The following is a 26,752-nucleotide window of genomic DNA, read 5'->3' as shown; positions in this document are numbered from 1 at the left end:
TTTCTTTGTTCTCTCTCTCTCTCTCTCTCTCTCTCTCTCTCTCTCTCTCTCTCTCTCTCTCTCTCTCGCTCTCTCTCTCTCTCTCTCTCTCTCTCTCTCGCTCTCTCGCTCTCTCGCTCTCTCGCTCTCTCTCTCTCTCGCTCTCTCGCTCTCTCGCTCTCTCGCTCTCGCTCTCTCTCTCGCTCTCGCTCTCTCTCTTGCTCTCGCTCTCTCTCTCTCTCCCTTATTTTGTTCCTTATTGGCAAAAGCCACATGCTGTTGTATTTCCTAGGAAGTCCCTATGAGCCAGGTGAATCCATTCCTGCTCCCCTTTAATCTGAAAGATGTAATACTTGAAAGACAATATGAGCATGTATAAAATTAATGAGCCAGTGCTCTCTAATTCCCCTCAGTGAGACAGTACTGATATAGGGATACACTGGACCTCCACATAATCCAAATAATGTAAGGGAAATATAACTTCCAACCTGTTACCCTGCTAGGTGCCCGATACACCAAGTTTGTGTTCTCTAAACTCGAAGAATGAATTCTAGGAATAACAGAAGTTAAGAGTAAAAATTATTTTGGGGGAAAAGAAAGCTTCTGTCTAAGAGAGACAGAGGGGTCCTGAGTAGGTTGCTGAGGACTCAGCTTCTCAAGGGAGTTTTATAAAGCAAAACCAGGAGGTGAGGCAGGTCCAAGGTGGGAAAAACTATAATCCACTAATAAAATTACAAGTATGGTCACTTAGGTAACATTGATCCAATGGGAAATCACAAGATGAGTCTGAGGTGGGATAAAATTATGATGAACCAATAGCATTATGAATCTAATCACTTTGATAATATTAAATGGCGCTCAAGTAGGGAAGCAAGTCACATAGCAAGAGTACATGGGAGCAGTGACTTCTGGAAAGGAAGGTTTTTGTGCCCCCCCATAAGGAATACCAATCTCTGATGTTCATCCCTAGGGGAAGTATGTAGTTGTAGCCGTTCTACCTTTTGTCTTGAGGTCCGGCCTTTCGCAACTGTGCGTCCACCCACAGTTGTATTGTATGTGTAGCTGACTCCTTTCGCCGGTCTAGCTCTGTATACTGCCTATAATATTTCTAACTAACTTAGCTGTCTATAATAATAATAGCCCTATAAAAAGTTTCTAAGTTTAATTTTGTCAAAGTTGATCCTGTTGACTTGCAAATCAAGTTCAGAGTTCCCAGGAATCTGTTGCCTTCAGAGAGTCAACAGGTCAAACTGGCAGTGTAACACACTAATGAGAGCGCATGTGCAAAAGAATTCAGTCGTTCTAAACTAACAGCTTTCTCCCAATTCTTCTGGCACCCTCACATGACCTACCCTCGTTACTATGGAAACATGTCTTCACGCTGACTCAAAGACTCAAAGTATGTTAACAGAATGTTAATTAGCTCTTTACACTTGAATGCTTCTTCTCTCAGCAACCTAACCTGTGCCAAAAATCTGCAGACACATAAATACATGCTCTGTTCTGTGTCATTATTCTCAAAGAAGGGGGATTTATTTGGTAAAATGTTTCACATAATCAAAATTCTTAACATCTTTCTGAAAAAATATAGCCAATTGTTTATAGTAGCCTCATTTTACATGTAAACTTTGCCAGAGACAAGCATGGGGAAGTGGCTTCATCTTTCTGTGTCTCAGTTTCTTTACATACAAAATAGAAAATTTTTAAACCTACCTTATAAGATTCTGATGAGGAAAAAAATGAATTAATGTATATAAAAGCTCTCAGAACAGTATCTAACGCGTATAAGATAGTACTCATATCTTTTCAGCTCCTATTAACCTTTATGCTTATTTGGTTATCTTCCTATTTCCTTCCTGTTTTCTTTTACTCTGGGCTTCAATCATCTGAAGTTAGTTTTCCTTATATGGCCTTGAGGCTCAGTGCCTGTCTCAGATGAATGGATGAAGAAAAAAAGTAATTAAATGGATCCGGGAGACCACACCGCAAGGTACAAAGGGAATAGACGTTCCAGTCAGAAAGACCCAGGCAGGCATATGTTAGCAGCTGTGCATTCTTGTGTAAATGACTTCATCTCTGAGCCTGTTTCCTCCTATATAAAGTAGAAGCAGTGCTCGCTCTGCAGGAATGTTGTGACAGCAGCTGGCATCTATCTACCTTCTCAGAAAACTGGCATCTTCTACACCACTCATCTATCCACCATCCAGAAACCTCAAGGACGTAGCATTCACATGCGACAGAGAATGGCTCAAAGGCACAAGCGTGTGCTTCAGTGAAGTTGGCAGTAAGAACAGAATCAAGCAAGAGCCAGGAGGAACAATGCTTGCTATTTTAGAGTACCTAGTTTTGCTAAATAATAATCTAAAAGATTAACACAAAGTACTCTGTATTTTGACAGATAGGGGCCATGGATAGCATTTACCTCAAACAGTAGATTAATTAGATGTTCTACATCTCAACTTTACCTTTTCTGCTTTTTTTAAGAGCTTGAATATTTATTTCTCAACAGTCTGATATGATTCAGATTTAGCCTTCATGAAATGAGTTCTAATAATTATGTATTTCTCCCAGACTCTATGTCCTAAGGCAGAAATGACAAAATGAGGTTAGTATGCACCAATAAAATGATATTTGTACAGTGATTTAGTTTACAAAATGTTTTCATACATAATTGCCTTTTTAATTCTCACAACCACCCTACAAAGTGGGTTGTTGACCCTACTGCAGTACAGATGGAACACAGATTCAAAACAATGATTTGCATAAAATTATCCATAGTTTTAAAATGATAGAAGTAGGTTCCTTTCCCATGTGTTTTAATGAGAATTATAGGGCAATTCTCTTTACAAACTGGTTTCAGGAGATTCATTTGTCCTAAAAATGAATGAGAAGTGGTCAATAGTTTCAAGTCTATTGACTATAGGGGTCGGGGATATGGCTCAGTGGCACAAGTGCCTGCCCCGCAGTGCAAGGTCCTGAGTTTGATGGCCAGTACCAAAAAAAAAAAAAGAATTATCCTCAAGCCTATTAATTATAATTGTTTATAACTTGGTTCACATACACACAAATATACCAACACACATTCATATATAATGTCAATAGTTATCTTTTCATACATGCAGTGCAATGTTTGTATTTTCTGTTATAACCATTTGTATTGCATTATCAAACATTAATAGCTATGACCTTCTAATCTAATGTCATAATTCATTAATGGATCACAACCACAATTTGAAAAACACTACAATAGGATAGAGAATAAAAACTTTTGAATAGATAGTCTAGTAGAAAGCTAAATATGAAAGTAAAAATAATGTGAGACATACTCAAAAGACAGAAGTTTTTAAGGTTGTATTTAATCTAATTATTGGTGTTTTTCATTTATCCTTCTAAAAATATTAACTATATAAAAATAATAATGTGAAACAGAAATAATAATGACCTTAAGATAGGCACAGAAAAAAGTATCAAGAAAGATAGGAAGGAAAAATTACTTTAACCTAAGAGAATAAAATTAAAATAAGACAGTTTAACATTCTAGTTAGGATGGCTTATGTTAGTTTTCCATTACTGTAACAAAATTCCTGAGATAAACAACATAGAAAGGGAAAGGTTATTTCAGTTCATTGTTTCAGAGGTTTTAGTCCACAGTCAGTTGCTTTTGGGGTTGTGATGGGGCAACACATCATGGTAGGGAGCATGCGGTAGAAAAAAGTTGCTCACCTCACCAGGAAATGACAGAGAAAAAGAGGAAGCAGTTGGGGTGGAAGAGGAAACAGCAAGAACAAAGGTCCTCAGTCAGGAGCAACAGCAAGGAAATCAGAGCATGGGAATGACTGAGGGAGCAAGTAGCAGGAAGTGAAAATGGGAATAATGTTGGAGCTTGAAGCACGTGGGAAACCACTGAAAGATTCTAACCCTAACAGAAACCAGAGAAGATTTTACAGACATTTTAATAGAATTGACCTAACAGTTCGATTCTACTGAAAATATACTGTGTCACTAGGCAAGGTTCCAGGACAGAAACTAGTCAGGAGGCTATTGCAATCATCCAGATGAAAACTGGCATTGGAGGTGATAGTATTTGACCACCCAGGATACACTCTGAAGATCGGAGCCAGGAGGATTTCCTGACACAGGATATGAAAAATCAGAGAAAAAAAAGAAGAGTGAAGGATAATTCTAGGTTTTTGCTTGAGTAATTAAAATGACAGAGTTGGAACTAACTAAGATGAAGAAGCCTGTAGGTAGAGTAGATTTGGGCAGAAGGAGTAAGGTTTTCATGTTATATCTGAGATGTGAAACAGCCATCTGTCTTGGTTACTTTTCTCTCATTGCTGGGACAACATACCTGACGCCCAAAATTAAGGAAGGAAAGGTTTATTTCCCTTACAGTTTGTGGAGGTTTCAGGCCATACTTGGAAGGTTACAAGGCAGAACGGCACATGGCAGAGGGCTTCAGCTCATGGTGGCAGAACACAGCAAAAACAACAAGCACTAAAAGGGAGGAATGGCGGCAAGCAGCCTCTTTCTCTCCCTTACATATGCAAACTATCCACCCCAGGGCAGGTGTAGCCCTCACACCCATAATCAATCAAACTCTAAAACCCTGCCCCATGACCACCTGAGGCTTTGGGAGGACAACCAGACACAAACCATAACAACATCCAAGTTAAAATGTCAGATTGACAGCTGGATGTATGGGTCTAGAATTCAGGGTTGTGACCCAGGCTGGAGATAACTATTTGGAGTTAATGGGGAAAGGTGGTTTATAAAATGGTGAGACTGGATGAATGCTCTACATAAGTTTGTAGATAACGAATAGAGCACATTCCAATTTAAAAGGTGAGGATGAAAAAAATACTAAAAGAAGTCTAAGAAGTAACAGCTGGTGAGGAAGGAGACACCCAAAAGAATTATTGTCCTAGAAGCACTATCAAGTATCAAGAAGGGTGATAAACTATGATAAATGTGCTTGACCAGCGGGGGGGGGGGGGCAACACTGAGGACTTAAGTTCTAGAAGCTTCAATGTACAATCTCTTGAATCAGGTTTTCAAAGTTAAATACTGGCTGCACTGTATGATCTCTCAGAAATAGTTAAGCTCTCCTTGCCTCACTTTGCTGACCTGCAAACTAGATATAATAGCACCAATCTCATACAAGTATTAGGAAGATTACATTGGTCAGTGTATTGCATATGATATATAAGAAAACTATGTAACTGTTACAGGTGTTGGTGAAGGTAGAAATACTAATAGTATTAGTGGTAGTGATAATAGTATTTCCAAAATCCTTGAGATGTTCTCATTTTACACTTGACAATATTGGGGCTTAACGAAAGTAATTTGCATTGTCAGGGTCAAACAGGTTTCAACACAGAAGCTAATCACCTCCCAAAACCATAATCTTTCTGTTACACTGCTGTACTGTCAGGCAATATTACTTAGTATTACTTAAGCACTATCTTGTCCCATTGAAAGATGGGAAGGCATGGGGTTAGATGTCCTTGTGATCTCTAGTCACAACAGAGAGAAAATAAAACCAAAAATGTTGGAGAACCTTTCTACTTATTGACCTGCTGACATGGTATTAATTATTCCTAGGAGTCTGTGGCATTTCAGGTTAACACAAACTTTGACAAAAGTTTAAAAAAACGAATATACTATTAATTTCTTTGTTTACTGTTATTGGCAAAAATTGGACCTGAACATTACTGCTGAGATGGACAGACAGACAGATATAAATATGCTGTAGATAGATACAGGATAAATAAATGACTAGATAGATAGATGATAGATGAGTGTGTATATATATGTGTGTATATATATATATATACACACATATATATATTTCTAATTATAATTTCCATGAAACAAAAAAAAATGTTTGTGAAACAAATAGAAATATAGTTTCCCATCAGTTGGTCACCTTATAAAAGAATGTGGGCAGATACTGAGGCAAAGAGAGTTGAATCTCTCCTGACCTCAAACACCTTTTCTACCCTAAGCAATCAACGAAGTTTGGCTGAGGAGATTCTACTCTTTATTTATTTATTTATTTATTTTTTTTTTTTTGGTTTTTCTCCGGTACCGGGAACTGAACTCACGACCTTGCGCTTGCCAGGCAGGCGCTTTTGCCACTGAGCTAAATCCCCAGCCCCTCCACTCTTTATTAAGACCACTGTTATAAGGTTTCCATCTCCTGCCTCACTTTATTCTCTATACCACTGTTTTCCTAATTAGTATCTATTCCTAACAATAACTTTGTTTTACAGTTTTGCTTCCATCAGCCATAACTGGCTCTAAACTTTCATAAATGTCCTGCAAAAGGTGAGCATGTCTAAGCAAAACACACACACACACACATATACACACAGTCTCAAGCAAGACTGTGTGAATACTTTTCGCACATCTGTAATCCAAACCTATAATTCCAGCACTCTGGGAGGCTAGTGATGGAGAGTCACAAGTTCGAGTGCCACCTAGGCAGTTTAAGCAAGAACCTGTCTCAAAATAAAAAATAAAAATGAGCTGGAATGTAGCTAAGTGTGAAACTCTGGGTTCAACCCCCAGGAATGCAAAAAAAAAAAAAAAACTAAACAAAATCTATGGATAGATACGCATATCAACAGAGAACGCAGTAGTTAAAAACAGAGTTGAGTTAAACTGTCTGAATTTGAATGTGACCAATATTGCTTACCAGATGTGTGAATTTGGGCAAGTTTTTTTTATATGTCTTTGTCATAGTTTTATTAACTAAAAAAGTGAAGATAAGGAGAGTAAATACCTCACAGCTTTGTTGTGAGGATCGAATAAAGCTAATGTATAACAAAACATCACAGCGTAGAATAAGTACTTCTCATTAGTTTTCATAATGGTGATGAAGATGATGATATTGAGAGGGGGGTAATGTGGCTGAAGAGACAGATGGCTCAGATCTCTACCACCAAACCTCTTACTTTCTTGGTGCCTGTTTCATCATCTGCAGAGGAAGCGAGTTTGAGTTAGAAAAATCTATGAGAATACTCTTAAAAGTAGCTAACTTCAAACATTTTTAGTAGGAATTTTTATCTTAAATTAGTGAATTCAATAAGAAATGAGCTAGGTTTTTTTAAATACCAGCTGCCTAAAACACGTCTCATTGTTGCTTTGTTCATTTTGTTTCTTACAGGTTCCAGCAAGAAGTACATCTCTACTCCTATAGTTACTGCGTCTATCTGCTTCTTGGCCAGTGTTATCATCTCTTCCAAAAGCAGAGTGTAGAGGAATTCTGTGGCTCCTTTAAAATAAATATGAAATGAAAACTGGTTTCTCCCTTTTTGGTAGAAATGGGAATTTATTTGCCGAGAAAGACGATCTGCTCATACTTCTGCTGAGAGCAGTGCATAGCTTCCTGTTTGTTGGTTCTGCTTTGGCTTCTCTGTACCTCCTTAAAATCAGGGCACCCTGAGTACCCTTGGGAAGTCACTCAACCTAGCTATCATCTGATGCAGAGCTAGCTCCACTCAGTGCCTAGAAATGGCCTGTAACTCAGTCATGAACCACTCAGTATAGTTCTGCTTCATGAACATAGAGATTTATGCTAAAAAAGAAAATGACCCAATGAGAGTCTATGACATACCATCATGATGCTTTTTTAGAATGAGTCTGGGGCAGGGGCTGGGGATTTAGCTCAGCGGCAAAGCACTTGCCTGGCAAGCGCAAGGTCGTGAGTTCGGTTCCCGGTACCGGAGAAAAACCAAAAAAAAAAAAAAAAAAGAACTAGTCTGGGGAGTAGGGTAGGACCCTTTCTTTTCAGTGGAGATGAACAAAGGCAGGGTATGAGCTTATAGTTGCTAGTAGCTATCTTACCACCAGGAGAGGAGACTGCTTCCCCGAGAGACAGAGGGTAACGCAAGGAAGGATGAGCTGAAGAATGAGAAGATCCTGAGACCCACTGACAGTGTATGAGCTTCTGTCTGGATCCAACTGGGACTGAAGCTGAACATCCCAAGCCTCTCCATTACATAAATCAATAAATTATGTTATCAACACAACTGAATAACTTTGATTTTCTACCTCAAGCAATTGAAGGAGTTCCAATGAATACACTCTCCTTTTTGTTGTTGTTCTGTTGTGGGTTTTCTTTATTTAGAGATCCTAAATAGGAACAATTCTTTTAAAAATTAGAAAGCAAAAGATAAATTCTTCATCAGATGTAAAAGCTTTGAGGTCCAGAGGTATTTGCTTTGAAAATTTTTACCGGCACCAGAGATCAAACTAGTATCAGATGAGAGGAAGCATGGAAGCCTCAGATATAAAAGGAAAAGTTAATAAAAACAGCGAAATCTCATTCACTGCCAGTAACTTGCTCATTCCTAAGATAGCACAAAAGTTAAAATTTAAACAGATGTTGGTTTATAGAAGACTAGATGGAAATTTAAGACTTCATAGAAAATTTATTTATATTAGGAAAACACATGGATGTGTGTGGAGGTAAAGGAGAGCATAAAGAAAAACCTGATTGCCAAGCAAATAAAAGATATATGAGCTCCATTATGCACAGAGAACGTGATTATGAATTATAAAATTTCACAGCTGAAAATATTCTCCAGTTCTTTCCCCAAGTAGCAAACAATTGAGGTGGAGACATCAGAAATTATTTTATTTTCTCTAAAGACCCTACATTTGGGGTAAATGGAGTAAAAGTGAGAGCTACAGTTTAACTTGGAATTCTGACAGCATGAAAAAGTTTCTCCCTGGGAGAAAAGTTTTATAAGCTGCAGCACAAAATCAGGCCTGGTGGCTCATGCCTGTAATACCAGCACTCAGAAGGCAAAAGTAAGAGGATCGCCATGAGTTTGAGTTGGAGGCCAACTTCGACTACACAGTTCAGTTTAAGATCAGTCTGAACTACTTAGCAAGACCCTGTCTAAAAAAATAGTAGCAAAAGTGAAAATCAGCTCATCTTATCCCCTAAAAGACTTCTTCAAAGGCCTGTGCTATGATCAAAGAAACTAAATGGATAATTAACAACATAAAATCATCTGTCATCTGTCAGGAGAAACTACATATGATCAAGGGGGTTTCCAGACTGACAGAACCAAATGTACCTATGTCACCCAGCTGCATTCGCCTGTACGTCCAATAAAGCAAGTACAGAGTTTTCACAGGTAGACAGTCACTACACAGGTCCTTGGCAAGTTGGTGGGTGCCTAGCAGAGTCCTGGGGGTGGCTTTGCAGCGAAGCTTGGTAACACAGTAGTGAAATGAAATGTTAGGAAAAGCCACCCAACAATTTCCACATATTTCTTTACGTATCATATAAACGCATTTAATAAACTAATATACAAAGTATTGGGGGGTCTAAAAGTTGAATACATTAGGTCAGATCTCTCATGAGTTTATAGTCTCCTGAGAGAAATTAAGAACACAAGTCACAAAGGAGATACCAGAGAAAAGAGGAAAATCAAGCTTTCTGTTCATGAGAGTTTGAGAGATTCCTTCTAACTGAGGCAAAAGGAGAAGCCAAGAAGGTTTTTCTGGAAGGCAGCATTTGGGCAAGACCTTGAGATGATTAATGTGACTAAGGGACGAGAGGGATAAGCAGAAATAATAAGCGTATAAGCCAGATGCTTATACTCAAAAACAAATACCAATAATAAATGCTTGGAGTGTAAAGAAAAATGAGGTTCCTCTGGCCTGTAGCTAGACAAAGTTTTCTTCTGGAGCTGAGACTTTAAGTGACAGGCTTCACATAGGTAGAAAATAGAGGTAAACAGGAGAGTCAGGAATCAGTCACATACTTATAGGGTCAGGAAGAGGCAAGGTCTGGCAGAAAGTTAAGAAGTGTGAGCCACAGAGGAGCCTAAAGCTTTCGAACACCATCAGAAATCATCGTTTTCTATGTACAATAATTCTTCTAAACAGACAGTTCAGAGTGTGTGCCCAATACATGCAAGCATCAACATCACTTAAACATTTGGTAAAAATGTAAATTCTAGTGCCTGACCTCAAGTTTATGGAAACAGTAAGTCAGCCATCTATGTTTTAATTAATCTTGTATATGATTATGCTATGCTGCACATTTGAGAACACTGTGGACTTATGTGATTAGGATGCTTAAGGGGATAGCCAAGTTTTTAAAATGATACTTTAAGGGGTTGGGGATTTAGCTCAGCTGCCCAGCGCCTGCCTGGCAAGTGTGAGGTTGTAAGTTCGATTCCCGGTGCTCAGCTGCCCAGCGCCTGCCTGGCAAGTGTGAGGTTGTAAGTTCGATTCCCGGTATCAGAAAAAAACCAAAAAATAAAATAAAATGATACTTTATTTCTTCTTCATGCTGCTTTACAGACCAAATCTCTGGAGACAGAAATTATTCTTTTGAAACTATATAGATTTACAAATTTGTTAAGGATAAATGCACATAGTTCACATTCTCCCACTCTCTGCCCGTAGGCCATAACTTTGAGCATTATCTGTAAAGTGGACAATTGATTTAAATTGAGTCAAAATACAAATTAAAATTTCTGAAACTATAGGAGACCAATTTAACCATTCCATCTCTTATGGTTGATACACTGTGTCAACTTGAGGAGTCTAGAAGCTTAATTAAGTGGCTCAGCAGTTCTACATCCTGGGGTGAAAAGGACATGCCCTTACAGCTTTAGGATGTTGTTCATTATGTTAACTTGAGAAGTTTAGGTTAACTATGTGACTCAGCACGGAACCAGGGTCCTTACTTTGTATTCATGCTGAGCCTGTGCAAGAGGAGGGCACGGACATGGTGTGGGTGTAAAGGATCTCCCCTACTTGGTGCAGGTAGGAGAAGGAGCTCCAGTCTTCACCTTCAGCTTGGCGGTCATCTCCTGGCTTCTGGTGCAGACTGTTTGGCTTTTGCCTGAGACTCTTCATCCTTCTGGTGTAGACTCTTTAGCCTTTGTCATAGATTCTTCAGCATTCCATCACAGACACATCAGCCTCCTGATACAGACTTGCACAGACACTGCAGTGAGCTCTAGACCTTGGACTGGACTCTTCAGTCTCCAGTGTGTAAACATCCTCTGCACGCTTCCTCATCCAACTCTGTGGCTGATCATTGTAAGCCAAACTTGTAATTGCTTACACATTTGTATATCTTGTGTTATATCTGTTTCTCTAGTAAACTCTGACTGATACACCATTGTAATTATAATCCCTTGATGAGGCTGGGATACCTTCTGGAGTGTTATGGTTTGTGTCTGCATGTCCCCCCCCCCCTGCAAATCCTCATGCAGTCATGGGGTGGGCTTCTAGGATTTGTGATTGATCCATGATCCAATGCTGGGATTATGGGTGTGAGTGCTACACCCTCCCTGAGGTGGGCAGCCTGCTTACAATATAAGGGAGGGAAAGAGGCTTGCTCTTCTCTGTCATTCCCCTCTGTTGCTCTTGTTGCTTTGCTATCTTTTGCTGCCATGAACATTTGCCCTCTGACATGTGCCACTCTGCCTCGGAGCCAGCCAAGTGTGGACTGAAACCTCCACAAACTGTGAGCTAAATAAACTTTTCCTTCCTTAATTTGGGGCTTTGGGCATTCTGTCTCAGCAACAAGAGAAAAGTAACCAAGACATGGAGATAGAATAAGTGCTTAGCTGTATGTACATTCATATGGATTGTTAAAAAAGACTACATAATAAGTTGCATAGTAATTATCTCCTATAGTAATTTTATTAAAGTAATATATGTACCTCTCCTTTTGTGTACACCCAAATACTCTGGATTCATTTAATATGTTATTTCTATCTCATAGTGTTCTTTTTAATATGCCTGCTTGATTACCCTAAGGTTTTCTATTGACTTTACAGAAAGAGAGTTTTAGAGTTACCTAACCTGCTTGGGAAATCAGGATTCTTGGATTGAGTTGTCTAATGATCTGAATCCATAAGCCATCCAGTTCTTGATTTGGTAAAATTCAACAAACACTGAACTAAGTGTTTTCAGAGACACTGAGATATAGAAAACAATGGCAACTAAAAAGTAGGGAGAAGGATATTACAAATATCACAAGACATCTTTCCTTCCATTCTTTCACAATTTATTTTTCTTTCTTAAATGATCATATTTTGTTTTATGACAGTTCACCCTCTCCTGTCCACTTACACTTCGTTCAGTTAGGCCATGCAATGCTTGTGGCTTCAGAGAAGAAGCAAGACTAAGTGTAACACTGAAAGAAGTGAGTCTTCACTATGTTCTTCAAACTCTGATGGACTTTGATGAAACAAGAAGAACCCAAAACCAAAGTATTTAAGAGGAACATAAAACAAGAGCAATAGGTTTGAGAAGAGTGTAGCTTTCCCTTAATATTTCCATAAGTTAAGAATTGGCAGTAGTAGAAAGATAACAGCATGGGCAGGATGGTGGATGGTGGGTGGTGGTGCTCAGTGGGGGGAAAGTATGATGCCACCAGCACCTGAACACCACCTATCCTTATGCACATGGAACCACTATCCCTAACACCAAGGGGCTACCCAAGCCACCATTCTCATGGACATCAAAATAATTCGATAAATAAAAGAAAGGAAGCAAGGAGATAGATTTTGTTGACATAGAAAGATCTGGGGATGGAGGAGGGCAGCTAGGAATGGAAGTGAAAGTAAAAATGATTAAGATGTGATCTGTCTGTGTATCAATTTCTCAAGATAAATATACTTATATATCACAAACATACTGATATGATAGCAATATAGCCTTCTTAATGACTGTCATTTCAAGAAAGTCTCTTTTGATTATTCCTTTTCATGTAATCAAGCAGAACAGTAAGCAAATGCTGTGTCAGATGACTATTCTCTGTGCTTATGCCCTAACATTCCACAAGGCTGGTATAACAGAAAGTACTATTTAAAAAATCACAGAATTTGAAGTAACTTTCTGACAGATGTCCTCTATTGTACTCCTAACTTGTCAACGACCTTCTTAGACTTGGAAATGCTAGTTTCCACCGTTTGTACACCTTTTTGAAGGATATGTACAGTTGGTTCCATAGCCCTGACAATTTGTTCCAAATGATCTGCTGCTGACTCTCTGGGCTTGCTGGCATTCTCAGTTTCTAATGCCTCTTGCAGCTTTTTCAAGGTGTCCTTTGTAGTGGTTTTATTTATTTATTTTTTGGATTTTTTTTTCCAGTACCGGGAATCGAACTCACAACCTTGCGCTTGCCAGGCAGGCGCTGTGCCATTGAGCTAAATCCCCAGCCCCTGTAGCGGTTTTAGAAAGATATTCCTTTGGCAGAGGACTAATATCTAGAGTATATTAGATCCCCCAATATAAAAGACCCCATCAAAAAATGGGCAACTAAAATGAATAGGCACTTCTCAGAAGTAGTACAGATGGTCGATAAATACTGTACATGAAAAAATGTTCAGTATCTCTGGAAGCAACCCACAGGCCCACGAACAGATGAAAGGATAAAGAAAATGTGGTATTTATACACAATAAAATGGTATTCTGCCATAAAAAATACATGAGTCTTCTGCTGGGAAATGAATACACCTGAAGACCATACTGTTAAGTGAAATAAATCAGACACACACATTGGTAGGTCATACCAATGTCAATATTCTAGGTGTAACATTATAGATTTTCATGGTGTTACCATCGGGACAATCTGAGAAAAGTGCACAAGAAATCTCTCTGTAATGGTTTTTAATATTATGTAGGAAAATTTGACTTAGAAAAATTAAGACATAATGGAGGACTGCATGAGCAGCTCAAGATAATGAGGTACATTTTGTTCATTACTTGAGGTACTAAAACATCCACACCAGAGCTGTCGAGATGGCTGGTTAGAGATATGTACCGAAAGTGCAGGAAAAATTATTGAACAGCAGCTACCTATTTGGGGTTCATCAACAAAAGATAACAGAACCATGAGATTAAATAAAATCACGAAGGGAAAATACATAAAAGTAAAAAAGAGGCAAATGTGGAATTCACAGATTAGGAACTCATCAATGTTGAAAAATTTTAAAAAGAACACCAATATTTAAGGGCAGGAAAAAGAGGAAGAAGCATCCATATAAAAATTTAAGGAATGAAAAAAAATTGAAGGAATGTTTGAAAAGACAAGAAAAAGAACAGAATTATACATTTCTAAAAGAATTAAAAGAATTGACCAATAATTTCAAGTGTTACAAATAAGATGACTATCTTACATTATTTATTAGATCATTGTAATATATGAATATATTATTTATTAGATTAGATATTATTTACAATCTTATATTAGATCATTATTTATTACATTATGCATGTAATCTATGCACTTGGAAAAGTCTATGATGTGAAGCAATAAAAGAAGCTCTTTGTTAAAAAGTTACTTTCTTAGGTTTGCTTGTTAATGGAGGATTCAGAAGTCCTGGAGCTATTACTGAACCAGGCAGATTATTCTGGGAAGAAGTCAGGTTATTTATTGTTTTTGGGTAGAGCTTTTCAGGAAAACAAAGGATGACATTCAGAAAAAAGGAGGAGCATGTCTAGCAATAGGCCCTATCAAGAGGGATGCTATAAGCCTGCCAGTTTTGAGATCTCACTGAGCTTTTACACATCCACCATCACCCTCGTCCCAACAATCAAACTTGCCAAATTAGCCTTCTTGAATCTTTGGTACCACCTTGACTCCAAGCCATGGACTAGGAAAGTTAAGCTCCTGCTTACAGTTCAGTTTTGATTATTGATTTGATGCCTTTATTTTCTGTAGTCAAGGAGGATTTAAGAAGTTCAAATTGATTACCAATGGAGCTCCGTCAATACTGCTTCTAGTTTTTCTCTTAACAATTCTGAAGAAGTGTCTAGTACAGTGTGTCTACATCTTTTATATTGTTTCTGTTTGTGCCTCAATCATGGTAACTCCAATTTGGCTCTGTGTGGTGGGAGAAAGGGCTGGCAATAGTAAGTAAATATTAGAAGGGTGGAAATAGAAGAGAAACAAACACTAGCTTAGGTACAAGTGGGTAAAACAGTGCTCCTCAACAATATTCTTTTCAGTAACAAAATGCAACTGTTTTAAGGTAAGACAAGTGACAAACATATCTTATCCAACTACTGTAGGTATTGGAGTTAATGACCCGTGATTTATTTTCCATATCTACTAACTTAATTTATATAAAATAGCTTTGCTTAAATCCAAACTCCCATGTATTATCTCATAATTAAAAAAAAAAAAAAACCTTTAGTGGTTCAATATTGCTTAGTGAATAAAATACAACTTTTTACCATGGCATCAAAATCTATCTGCAAGCTATTCTAAATTTTTCACTTCCTACTGTCCCTTAACTGCTATCATACATACAACCAGGATAGTAGATTAATTTTGCTCTTTAAAAATGCTCTATAATTTGTATTCACTTCTTTTGCTCAGTGCTTCTTCTATCGGCATCATCTCCTCCATATCCCACACCTGCATAAATCCTACTTATCATCCATATCTAGCTCATGGTGGGTCCCTAGAATATATCAAGGACTACAGATCCATTGAAACAAAAGTAAAAAACATACCCTCACATGGCCCATTCTTTAGGATCACAGGACAGCACCATTAAACCCTACAAATCTCTTAGTGGCACATCTGTTCTGTACCCTCTACCTATCCTTCTCCCAACCCAACTAGGAGATATTGCTATTAGTATGAAAATTGCTATCATTTGTAAGCTTTTGCCATATACCAACCACTATGCCAAGTGCTTTACATAAATTATCTCATTTCACCCTTATGATAATTCATAGCTTATGAATTCATCAATGTTGAAAAATTTAGGGGCTGGGGATTTAGCTCAGCGGCAAAAGCGCCTGCCTAGCAGGCGCAAGGTCGTGAGTTCGGTTCCTGGTACCGGAGAAAAACCAAAAAAAAAAAAAAAAAAAAATTTAAAAGAGGTTAGGTGATGTTCCCAGAGTTACTTGACTAGTAAATAGTACTTTTGGTACACAAAACCCAGACCATATGAATCTAAAGTGTGTGGTCTTTCTACTAAGTTATAGTGGGGCTCAGTGATTGCCCTGATTTTGAGGTGTTTTTGCTATAGAAGGATTATTAGAGATTAGACTAACAGCAGAGGAAAGAACATGAAAGATTCTAAGCTTTAAAGGGAAGGAATGTAGTTGGTCTTTAAAAATTTTATACTGTCCGTAGAACTCACCAAGATAGAAAGGGAGCTAATGATAAACAGCAGAACTCCTGCTGGAAAGAAGAGTAAAAATTGTTTTAAAAGACACATTTGGCTATATCTGGATTTATACCTTTTGAGAACCTAAACAAAGCAACTAGCAACAGATAAAGATGCAAATGTGTAGCAATGAATGGAAACCTAATATGTGTATTGGTCAAAAGCTGGAATCCCAAAATCTCAGAGCCATGACAAAAAAGCCATCTTTCCTACTGAATTGAATTAGTTCACTGAGGAAGTGCCTTTCAACAATGGAAATTCCATTAGATAACAGAAATTTTTAAAAATAAGTTTTAGTCTTTCAAATTATACTACTTAACATACGCTATATGTGTACAAAGAAACAGAAGAAATCTGAGGACTGAACTATGCAGAAGCAGCCCATAAACCAGACAGGCAGAGGGACCCAGCAGAGACCAGCAAAGCCTGTAAGTCATCACATTCCACCAGAAACACCCAGATGAAACCAGATGAAAAGCACTTCATACCCATAAACAACTGCTGAAATTACAAACCCGGAAACACGGCAAGGTAAGTAACATGGATATCTCTATTAGTATTGATATAATACTCTGTCAACATAAAAGGAATTGGGGATACCATGTCAGTCTTAAATCTTAGCCATAAATAAAATAGTAGCTATATTATAAGAGGATACCATGGCATTTTTGATGTATGATTATTTTTCTGACTACACTAAGGAAAAAGATTAACAACTTCTAAGACTTAGAAAAAAAGCTTAGAATTTAGAAAAACTGAAGGATGAAATGACACTTGTGTGAATCTGTGTTGTTTATACGGGTGGTAACATCTCCATCTATGTCATTTACATTAACAAAGGCACTGACTATCTGTGAAGGGTGAATGTGGACTCATACTCATGAGCTTATCCTCCTTCATAAGTTAAATTATATTTAAATATCCTAAGTATTTGCTGAGTGTCTCCAAAGATCTTCATTATCTTCTTCAGGGTAAGGAGCATTCCTTTTTTCTCCCTAGATGCTTCAAGGTGCACTTCATAAGTGAACATGTGATAAATGCTAAGTAACCTTGATATGCTGCTTTCTGGTTTCAAGTAGTACTACTGTCTGGTTGAAAATTAGATCAGGCTCACACAACAATTAACTTATAAAAAATTAAAGTCCATGGCTTCAGTTAATATTAAGTAAAGCTCAGAACTAGACAGTAACTTCTCTTCTCCTGCAAGGTTTCTAGTTAAGACTATACCCTATTTCCATATTCCCAAAAAAGCAAACCTTGCATGATTCAAGGACAGAGAGAAACAGGAAAACAGACAGGAATGTAAAACCTGAGAGAGCAATCATGATAATGACAAACCATCAGAGACTTAGGGCTAGGTTTGTTTGTTTGTTTTTCTTTTTTAATTGTTATTATGGGAAAAATACTTAGGTATTCAAATATACCTAAAACCAGAGGCAATGATGTAATAAATTTCCATAACCCAGTTTGAAAATGTATCAGAATGAGGCCAATTTTACTTTCTCTATAATCCTCCCCTAACTATTCTTTCCAGATTATTTGGAAGTAAATCTCAGACACCAAAACATTTCATCTTTAACATGTTGTTATGGTTGAAACATTGTGTCAACTTGGGGAGTCTAGAGGTTTGGCTAAGTGACTCAGCAGGAAGCCAGGGTGCTTACTTTGTATTCATCCTGAGCCTGTGGAAGAGGAGGGCATGGAGATTATGTGAGAGCTACACGCCCCTTAGGTGGGGGTAGCCTGTTTACGATGTAAGGCAAGAAAGAAGCTGCTTGCCACCATTTCCCCGGTTTGCTCTGGCTGTTTGTTGTTCGGCTGCCATTCCCCTCTTTGCTCTTGTTGCTTTGCTACCTTCTGCCTCGGAGCCAGCCAAGTATGGACTGAAACCTCCACAAACTGTAAGCTAAATAAACCTTTCCTTCCTTCATTTTGGACGTTGGGTATTTTGCCTCAGCAACGAGAGAAAAGTAACCAAGACACATGTTCAGTGTACAGCTCTAAAATTTAACCTTACGTTCCCCCAAATCAACAATATTTCAACAGGATCATCTTTGACTTTGAAGGATACCCAGTACCCTGCTATAAAAATTTATTTTTGATTTGCAGTACATGCCAAAAGCAATAAAAAATTAATTATACAGTTCTACCTATTTATCCTGAGGAAATAATTCAGGTAATAGACGGAGAAAACAACCAACCTGTATTAAAGTTCTCATTAGAACATTATTTGCAGTAGTAAAACAATTAAATGATGGTAAAGATATGGAATAGTTCAGGTAACCAATAAAATATTTATAAAACTAGAAAATGGTATTGAAGTGAATTTTATTTGCACTACTTTATTAAGATAGTTATACATGCAAATAAATTTTAGAAAACCAAACTTTAGAAATTTGCTTTAGAAAACTAAATTTTAGAAAAGCATGCAAACAAAAAACAAAAGTAATTAAAATGATAAATTTTGGGTACTTTTTCTCATCTATTTTAGAAAGTCTGTGTATATTCATGACAATGGTCTTATACTGAAAAATACTTTCTTTTACAAACTTTTCACTTTTTATTTCTCCATGTTATAACTACGATCTTTCAGAATGCAAATCATACGTCACTTTCTCCATAAAGAGTCCTGTAACTGCCTCAGATATTGTCTTTAAATTCCTATAGCACTTAGCAGACAGTGCACCACTGTTATTCACAAATGGACCCTGGAAAATTTTATTTGAAAACTGTGGAATCAATATACTTTCGTTTTGTTATGTGAAAAGCAAAATCAACTATATAACATCAGGAAGTAAATCTTAACTGTTATACCTAATCATCCATATATTTTTACTAGTTCTTACGTCTTTAATGATGCATGTTACTTCCTAACTCAACAGAATTGAGGTTAGGTCCAACTCGCATCCATTTCAAGCAAATCTTTGTTTCTATTAACACTTTCAGATTTGTTCTCTTGTAATGTTTATTAAAGAACACATCAAATCTTTGTTTTAGTAATGAAACTTTCTCATCTAAAGTTTTACCCGCCAGAGAGACCAAAAGTGAGATCAAGACAGCACAATTCCTTTAGCAAAGGCTTAGGTGAAACTGGAATCCCAGAGACCAAGAGCTCCTCCTGCTGGTCAGCAATTCCTTATCCGCCTGTCAGGGACTCATTTCATGGAGCACTACAGGTAAATATTCAAATAACGGCACAAACTCTGCAACAAAGTGGATAGTAACTCTTCAAATGGAATTTTTTTCACTGATTAGATGCACCATTATGGAATAACTCAAATTATATAGAAGTTCACATTTGCCATGCAAAGGTGTTGTCAATCAGAGCTGCATTAAATACACCACCGAGCTACCTGCTGATGCCATGATCTTTAAGTCACTAGGTCATCCCTGAAAATATAATAAAATGAAAGCAAGCACATGGCCCCGAACTCCTCTCAGGCACAGGGTTATATTACTGGTAAAATTTCAACTGAAGCTCTCCCGGAGTAGCAACCATGAATTTTAAGAAGAGTGACTCCAATTTCAGGTCGTTTGTTTTGCTGAATGGAGTAATTAACTTGGGTTCAAAACTAAATCGTTAAGGGCAATAATGCAGACATTGAATATTGCCAACTACAACTCTCCAGGTGGTGTGTAGCTGTCCTTAATTATCAAGCACGTATTTAAGGAAATTGCTTTGAAAGAGTGTAAATAACCTTCCCTGGATGACCAAATTGTCTCCGTCTGGCCTCGGTGTCAGTATATATTAAAATGTAGATTGTTTAAAGTTTGCACTTACAAAAGCCAAATTTCAACAGTTCTTGTAACTTTGTAAGACAAATAACTTTCAATTTGACACTACGGTTATTAATCTATATTAATTTCCTAATAAGATTAGAAATTCCAAGAAAGTAGACATCATTTTATTATGTGCTTTGCTACCTATTAGATAAAGGGTGCCAAAACACAAATATATATAACAATTTAGCTTAAAGACTTTAATTGGCTTTATTTGTGATTCTACAATAGGGCAAGATCTCATGCTATAAAATAGAATAAGTGTTTTGGTAATCTGAGCAGGGACAGTTGGTTTTATTGATAGAAAAAGACTAAAGAAAATAGAGACAGAAAACAAGCAGGTCATTTCAAAGTTATTTCCTTTATAAGGCAGACACTGGCCTGTTTGGCAAAATTAGCTCTTCTCTGTCTCTTGCCTTCTTGGAAAGCCAGATAACACCTAGTTTTTGACTTGGTGAAACAGAACTTCATGTTTCAGAGACTATTGTGAGGGTCTTTTTTTTCTTTGTTCTATTTTTTCTTTTTTTGGAGCCTAATATATGTGCTTATTCCAAAACAATGGCTTTCTAAACATTTTATTTAACAATTGTTTCTGATAATACATTGCTTTCTTCACCAGGTTCTTCTATCCAAAACATAATTCAATGGTTTTACCTTCAATCTCCACCTCTGCTCTTCCTAATTCTCTAGCACTTTTTATCCCATTTGGGGAGTGGAAGGAACCTTGAATTGTATTCCATACTGGACCCCAGATCTACCTGAGCAGGTTTGCTGGCAGCCTTGCAGAGGATATATTTTCATAACTAAACTTTTCTAGTTCCCACCCAAGAAAAAAAGAGCTAGCAAGGTAAGCCTAACTCAAGGAAAAAAAAAATACTTTCTCATTAAAAAGTAATATTATTCTGAACACATCATGGTGTCTGTAATTCCAACCTGTTATTGAAACAAAACCATAGATTGGTATCTAGATCCTAGACTGCAAGTACTAGGGTTTGAGTATTTAAAAGCGTTTTATAAAAAAAAGTTCCTTGTGTAGTTGAAAAAGCAGTTTTATTTCTGATAAGACTGAATCTTTCCCAATTTATTAGCTATTCTTCTTTTATTATTCATTCAAAATTCACTGCTCATTTAGCTATTATATCATTATTGCTTTTAACAATAAAATCTTTTCAATTTTTTTTTTCATTTTTCTTGCATTTTCCCAGTTTGCGTTCAGTTCTTTTTACATGATCATCTTTGTTGGTCAAATTTTTGCATGTGATTTTTCTCTGTTGGCTCTAGGTTTAGGAAATCCTCCTCTGTGAAGGCATCTGGAAATTATTCATTTTCTCCTAGCTGTTTTATCCCATTTGGGATGTCGGGTGGGCAATTTTTTACATGTATTATGCTAATAATTTTTGTTAATTTTTATCTCCAAAGAGTACCCCACCGTGTCAACCCTTTATGAGATTCAGCATTTACTATTTAAGAGATGGAAAGATCTGCTTTGAGGACTGCCCTTGCACCTCTATATTAGTTTAATATTGTGCTTTCATGATGTCTTAATATGGGGGAGGGTTTCCTGACATTACTGTTCCCGAAGATTTAAGCAGTCTCACTCGTTGTCTTTCAGATACATTTAATGATTAATATGTGAAATTGTGATAAAATATTCACTTAATTGAAAAAGAACTGACCTGTGGAAGCAGTAGCCTCCCATCTAGGAGGAAGTTTCACATTTCCATTTCTCTGGAGGTACACAGAACACACACCTTTTCAGAAAGCTATGCCTTTCTATAGTCATAGATGCTAGAGATACTTTCCAATTTCTCAGAGTAAGAAAGATGCTTCTCACCTAAATATCTGAATAGTGATGTAGTTGACTGTTGTCTGAATTCAAAGTCAGAAACTAGAGTTTTTAGTTCATAATATCTGAAAATGAGGAAAAGATGGAGGAGGAAGGGAGTTTAATGACTTTGTTTTTGGTTTTGTTTTTTTTTTTTCCGGTACCGGGAACTGAACTCACAACCTTCCGCTTGCCAGGCAGGTGCTGCGCCGCTGAGCTAAATCCCCAGCCCCTAAGAGAGTTTAATGAAAATTTTAAAAGGAAAAAAAAACTCAAAATCCAAATGTGTGGTTATCAGATTGTAATTTGCAACACACTGGAAAGTTTAGGAAATACTTAGTAGGCCCTTAATGAGCAATTTTTTTTTTTGGTTTTTTTCCAGTATCAGGAACTGAACTCACGACCTTGCACTTGCCAGGCAGGTGCTTTGCCGCTGAGCTAAACCCTCAGCCCCGAGCAATTTTTTTTAAAAATGGAATAGAATTAGAAAATTTTCCAAATATTGATTGGTGGAAATTTACGTCTCTTGTGTGTTGTGCACACATGTGTGTAAGATCTGAATCAAGGATAAAGTGAATTTGTATCTATGACAGTTCATTCTACCAGGGAGCTTCAGTGCAATTTTCTGAATGAACAAATAAATAGTTATTTATTGTGTATTCTTAATCTATTTTAGAAAATGTTTCTCCTTTCAATTTCCAAATTACATCTTTATGTCTTGGAGGATAGGGTTTTGTGTGTGTGTGTCATTTATGGGTTGGGTTTGTTTGTTTGTTTGTTTTGTTTTGGGTTTTTGAAAAAAGGTTTCACTGGTCTTGAATGCACTAGTATGTAACCCAGACTGCTCTCAAATTCACAGCAATCCTGCTTTAGATTCCTGAGTGCTGGGATTATAAGTATGTACCACCACACCTGGCTTAAAGATATGTTATTTTCATGTTTACTTTCTTGACTAAGAACCATGATGTCAGAATAGATAGGGCCCAAATAAATCAGGATGTTGCTTACTCAAAGAATATTTCAGATCCCTCAAAGACAGAAGATTCCCTGTTTTTTCATTTTCATACAAGTTTTACAGAAAAATACCAGCACTTGGGAGGCTGAGGCAGGAGGTTCGTTGTCAGTCTGGGCTACAAAGTGAGCTCAAGGCCAGCCTGAACTGCACAGGGAGACCCTGTCTCAAAAAAAAAAAAAAAAAACGGAAAAATAAAACTTTCAGTCACACAGGAAGCCTATTCAAAGTATGCAAATTAAGTGAATTATTGCTTTTTGGGGGCTTAAACTTGGACTGTTCAGCCAAATCTCAAAAGGACATGCTAGTTCCTTTTTTTTTTTTTTTCTCTAAATAGCACTGTGAGCCAAAGTATAAGAAGTACAAACACAAGAGGTCTCCTATTAGGTATATTCACCCTACGATGTTTTTCACTATGTATTCTTTAATATCTTTGTAAGATGGCATTATTTCTGGGTATGATAGTGCATACCTGCAATGCCAGCCTTCTGGAGGCTGAGGCAGGAAGACTGCCATGAATTTGGGGCCAACCTGGGCAACACAGTGAGTTCAAGGTCAGCCTGAACTACACATGAGATCCTGTCTCAAAAAAAGAAAAGCATTATCTTTTCTGACCCTAATTCTAGTTTATCTTACAAACAGTCAAGTACAATATAGACAATTCTAAATAATCCACAAGTCTGCAAATGGAGAATCCCAGATTAGTAACTGTACTGTCTCACACAATGCCCACCTTCTCTCCAAATGCAAAGTTAGCCCACAAAATGTATACATATTCTTATCATAAAGAATGTTTTTAAAGATTCAACTTTACATGTGTGTTGCTTCTGAATAGCTCTTAGGCTTAAAAAACAAATAATTTGCCTATAAAGTGATTTGAATATTTTAAATTAATATAACCAAATATATGACAGAAAATGTGTATCAGTAGCCCTAGTCAGAAATTTAACTCCAAATATTAGAGAAATCAATCTGTAGGTAAATTCAATACGAGGACTTGGGATTAGGGAAATTAAGGAGCATGAGTAGTCAAGTGCTAACCATTTCTAATAAGGCTCTGTTGCATAAACAAGTTTTTAAATATTACCTGGAAATAACCATGTTTATTAATAACCACACAATAAACATGAATTATTTCTTGTCTAGAATTCCCCACCACAAAATCTAATGGCTCAATTTATGCACCAATGGGTTGTATTCTGTTGCCTACACTTTCCCTACACCGATCCAAATTTAATAAAAATAATTCCTTTCAAAAACCTGTTGAGAGTTCAGGGGAATTCTTTTAGAAAACCTAGTGGTATTGCGTTATATGTAAAGTAAGACTTTCTGATCAGATTCACTAAGACAGTAGATAATTTTTAAGACTTTAAGTGGATTTATTATTTTATTTTTCAGAGATAATTGAAATATGGCACAGAGCGACTTCCTCTACCCAGAGAACCCAAGGAGGCGGCAGGAAGTAAACCGTCTTCACCAGCAGCTCCTTGATTGCTTATCTGACAGCTTCCATGCCACCAATAAGCTCATAGATGTCTTAAACGTGCACCTGGGGTGCAGGCTGGCCTTCATTGAAATGAAAAGAGATGGTACCATAAAAGAAAACTGTGATATCATCATTGATGCTGTGACAAAAATTCAAAAGGAACTACAAAAGGTGGATGAAGCACTAAAAGAAAAACTAGAGCCAACCCTTTATAGAAAACTTCAGGATATTAAGGAACGGGAAACAGAGAAAATTGCAATAGTACAAAAGGTTATGTCAGTTATTGTGGGAGAAGCCACATCTGCAGCCAGTGCAGTGGCTGTTAAACTCGTGGGCTCGAACATCGCAACTGGCATAATTAACAAGTTGGTCACTGTCTTAGCTCAAATTGGTGCTTCTCTCCTTGGCAGTATTGGAGTTGCCGTTTTGGGCCTTGGCATAGATATGATCTTCCGTGCCATCCTGGGAGCAGTGGAGAAAACACAGCTTCAAACAGCCATCAAAAGCTATGAGAAGCATCTGGTGGAGTTCAAGTCAGCGTCAGAAAAATATAATAACGCCATTACTGAGGTCATCGATACAGTGAAATACCAAATGAAATGAAGAGTCATTTTACTACCAATGGAATGTTCTTCTGCTTTCTTCTAAGTAACAGTGCTTGCTTTTTTGATTAGGTTCTTTTTCCACGTGCTTCCCATATGGACATAAATAGGGTAAACACTTTTGAAAGAACTGGAGGTAATAAAACGAGATGATTCTTGAGTTGTGCATCAACAACAAATGCCTGGATCAGTTGGTGCTAAATCATTCCAAGTAAAAGATTATATCCCAGAATGTTTTTTCACCCTCTCCCATAGATCTGCACTAGGGTAAATGTTATCATAAAGCAGAAGGTGGAGAGATTACTTCTTCCTTTTCTAAACTCCTGTTAAAATCCTTAAAACTTACATTGAATGCAGATTTTCATTTCTATCATTAGCTTCTGACATCACTTAGTTCTAAAGAGACATTCTTGCCGGGTGTGGTGGTGCATGCCTATAATCCCAGCACTCAGGAGGCTAAAGCAGGAGGACTGCCACAAGTTTGAGGCCAACCCGGGCTACATAGCGAATTGTGAACTACATAGTGAGATCCTGACTCAAAAGAGAGACAGAGAGAGAGAGAGAGAGAGAGAGAGAGAGAGACATTCTTAGTAATTTCTTGTTAGGCACAAATCTGGAGACTTTGAATGAAACAGAAATAGGTACTATCATATTACTGACTGCTAGATTAACTCCAATTTAATCTGTAAACTGAAAGAGACTACACATGGTGTGTAATGATAGGCTACAATGATGAAAAGACAATAAATCTATAAACGACTGATTATACAGGGTAATTTGGATGGATCAAAAATTAACATTAAGGGGCTGGGGATTTAGCTCAGCAGCAAAGCGCCTGCCTGGCAAGCGCAAGGTTGTGAGTTCAGTTCCTGGTACCGGAGAATAACCAAAAAAAAAAAAAAAAAAATTAACATTAAAATGATAAAAGTTTCTATAACAGCAATCAATGCTTATCAGCTGTGATGTCTAAGTACCACTAAAAACAATAAAAAGCTGACTCTCAGCTACACATGCATAACATACATTTAGGATGCTGAAGAGGAATTCACCACTCTGAAGGACGTATTAGCCAAAGAAAAGTTGTAATTTATGAAGATTTTTCTAGGGAAAAAAATATAATCTCATTTTCAATACTAGCATTAGGGCTGGGCGTGGTGGCACATATCTGTAATCCCAGCACTCAGGAGACTGAGGCAGGAGGATCCCTTCGAGTTCGAGGTCAGCGCGGGGTACATAGTGAGCTCACGGCCAGCCTGAACTGCATAGTGAGACCCTGTCTCAAAAAGCCAAACAAAGAAAAATACTAGCAGAAAGGAGACAGCTTCTTCTGCCACATAAAGCACTAGGTGGCCCATTTTACTAAATACCTGGTTTCAGAAAAATTCCAGAGGCTATAGAGGCTTCCCGGTTCAGCTGATTTTCTGTAGATGCAAGCATTTATTTTCTAAACTCTTCACCAACTGGTAATTTCCACTGAGGCTGATTTAGGATCTATACTGTACTTCCAAAATTATCATAGTGTTGGCTCAAGCAGGTGTTGGTTAGAATTTACTCTTATATCCAACTACAAAAAGATCTTGAAATACAAAAATATTTAGCATATCTCACAATTTTTAAATAGTCATATGAAAATTTTGGTGAAATGAAATTTTAGTGAAATGAACCCCATTTATACTGTTAAGGGCATATTTAAATATTTGGCTAAAAACTAACATGCATTTCCATGCATGTTATTTTGACATAATTTATTGTGGGAAACGGGCCCAGAGGTCTGGTTGACGGCCGTGGCAGAGGAGCGAGTCTGAGCAGACTTAGATTTGTCATGTCCTCGGCAGACCGAGTGAGTCGCCCGCCCAGGCTGTCCCGCTCTGCCCCTCCCTCGGTGCCTCCCCT

The 26,752-nt window shown here is 37.5% G+C and overlaps 2 protein-coding genes across 8 annotated transcripts in view; both read left to right on the top strand.

Annotated features, from left to right (window-relative positions):
- The window catches only part of Art4 (ADP-ribosyltransferase 4 (Dombrock blood group)), a 16,770-nt gene extending 9,484 nt beyond the window's left edge, over positions 1 to 7,286 (top strand). Inside the window, exon 3 of the mRNA XM_005379011.2 lies at positions 7,151 to 7,286. Within this exon, the coding sequence (XP_005379068.1) occupies positions 7,151 to 7,242 (92 nt within the window). The 3' untranslated portion in view covers positions 7,243 to 7,286. The remainder of the gene's footprint in view (positions 1 to 7,150) is intronic.
- A 9,212-nt stretch (positions 7,287 to 16,498) lies between these two features.
- On the top strand, positions 16,499 to 25,345 carry Smco3 (single-pass membrane protein with coiled-coil domains 3). 7 transcript variants are annotated; one of them, XM_005379007.2, is made up of 4 exons: positions 16,506 to 16,685; positions 19,175 to 19,330; positions 20,625 to 20,781; positions 24,170 to 25,345. In XM_005379007.2, the coding sequence occupies exon 4, from the start codon at positions 24,183 to 24,185 to the stop codon at positions 24,858 to 24,860; it is 678 nt and encodes a 225-aa protein (XP_005379064.1). In that variant the 5' UTR covers positions 16,506 to 16,685; positions 19,175 to 19,330; positions 20,625 to 20,781; positions 24,170 to 24,182; the 3' UTR covers positions 24,861 to 25,345. The 7 variants fall into 7 exon arrangements, with proteins under 7 accessions (XP_005379063.1, XP_005379064.1, XP_013367100.1 ...); XM_013511646.1 differs by having other exon boundaries at positions 20,554 to 20,781; XM_013511647.1 differs by lacking the exon at positions 19,175 to 19,330 and having other exon boundaries at positions 20,554 to 20,781.
- The last annotated feature ends 1,407 nt before the right edge of the window (positions 25,346 to 26,752 follow it).

The sequence above is a fragment of the Chinchilla lanigera genome, unplaced genomic scaffold (assembly GCF_000276665.1).
Source record: "Chinchilla lanigera isolate Chin_1 unplaced genomic scaffold, ChiLan1.0 scaffold00012, whole genome shotgun sequence".
In the NCBI taxonomy this organism is placed as follows: domain Eukaryota; kingdom Metazoa; phylum Chordata; class Mammalia; order Rodentia; family Chinchillidae; genus Chinchilla; species Chinchilla lanigera.
This window is presented reverse-complemented; position numbering and strand designations above follow the sequence as displayed.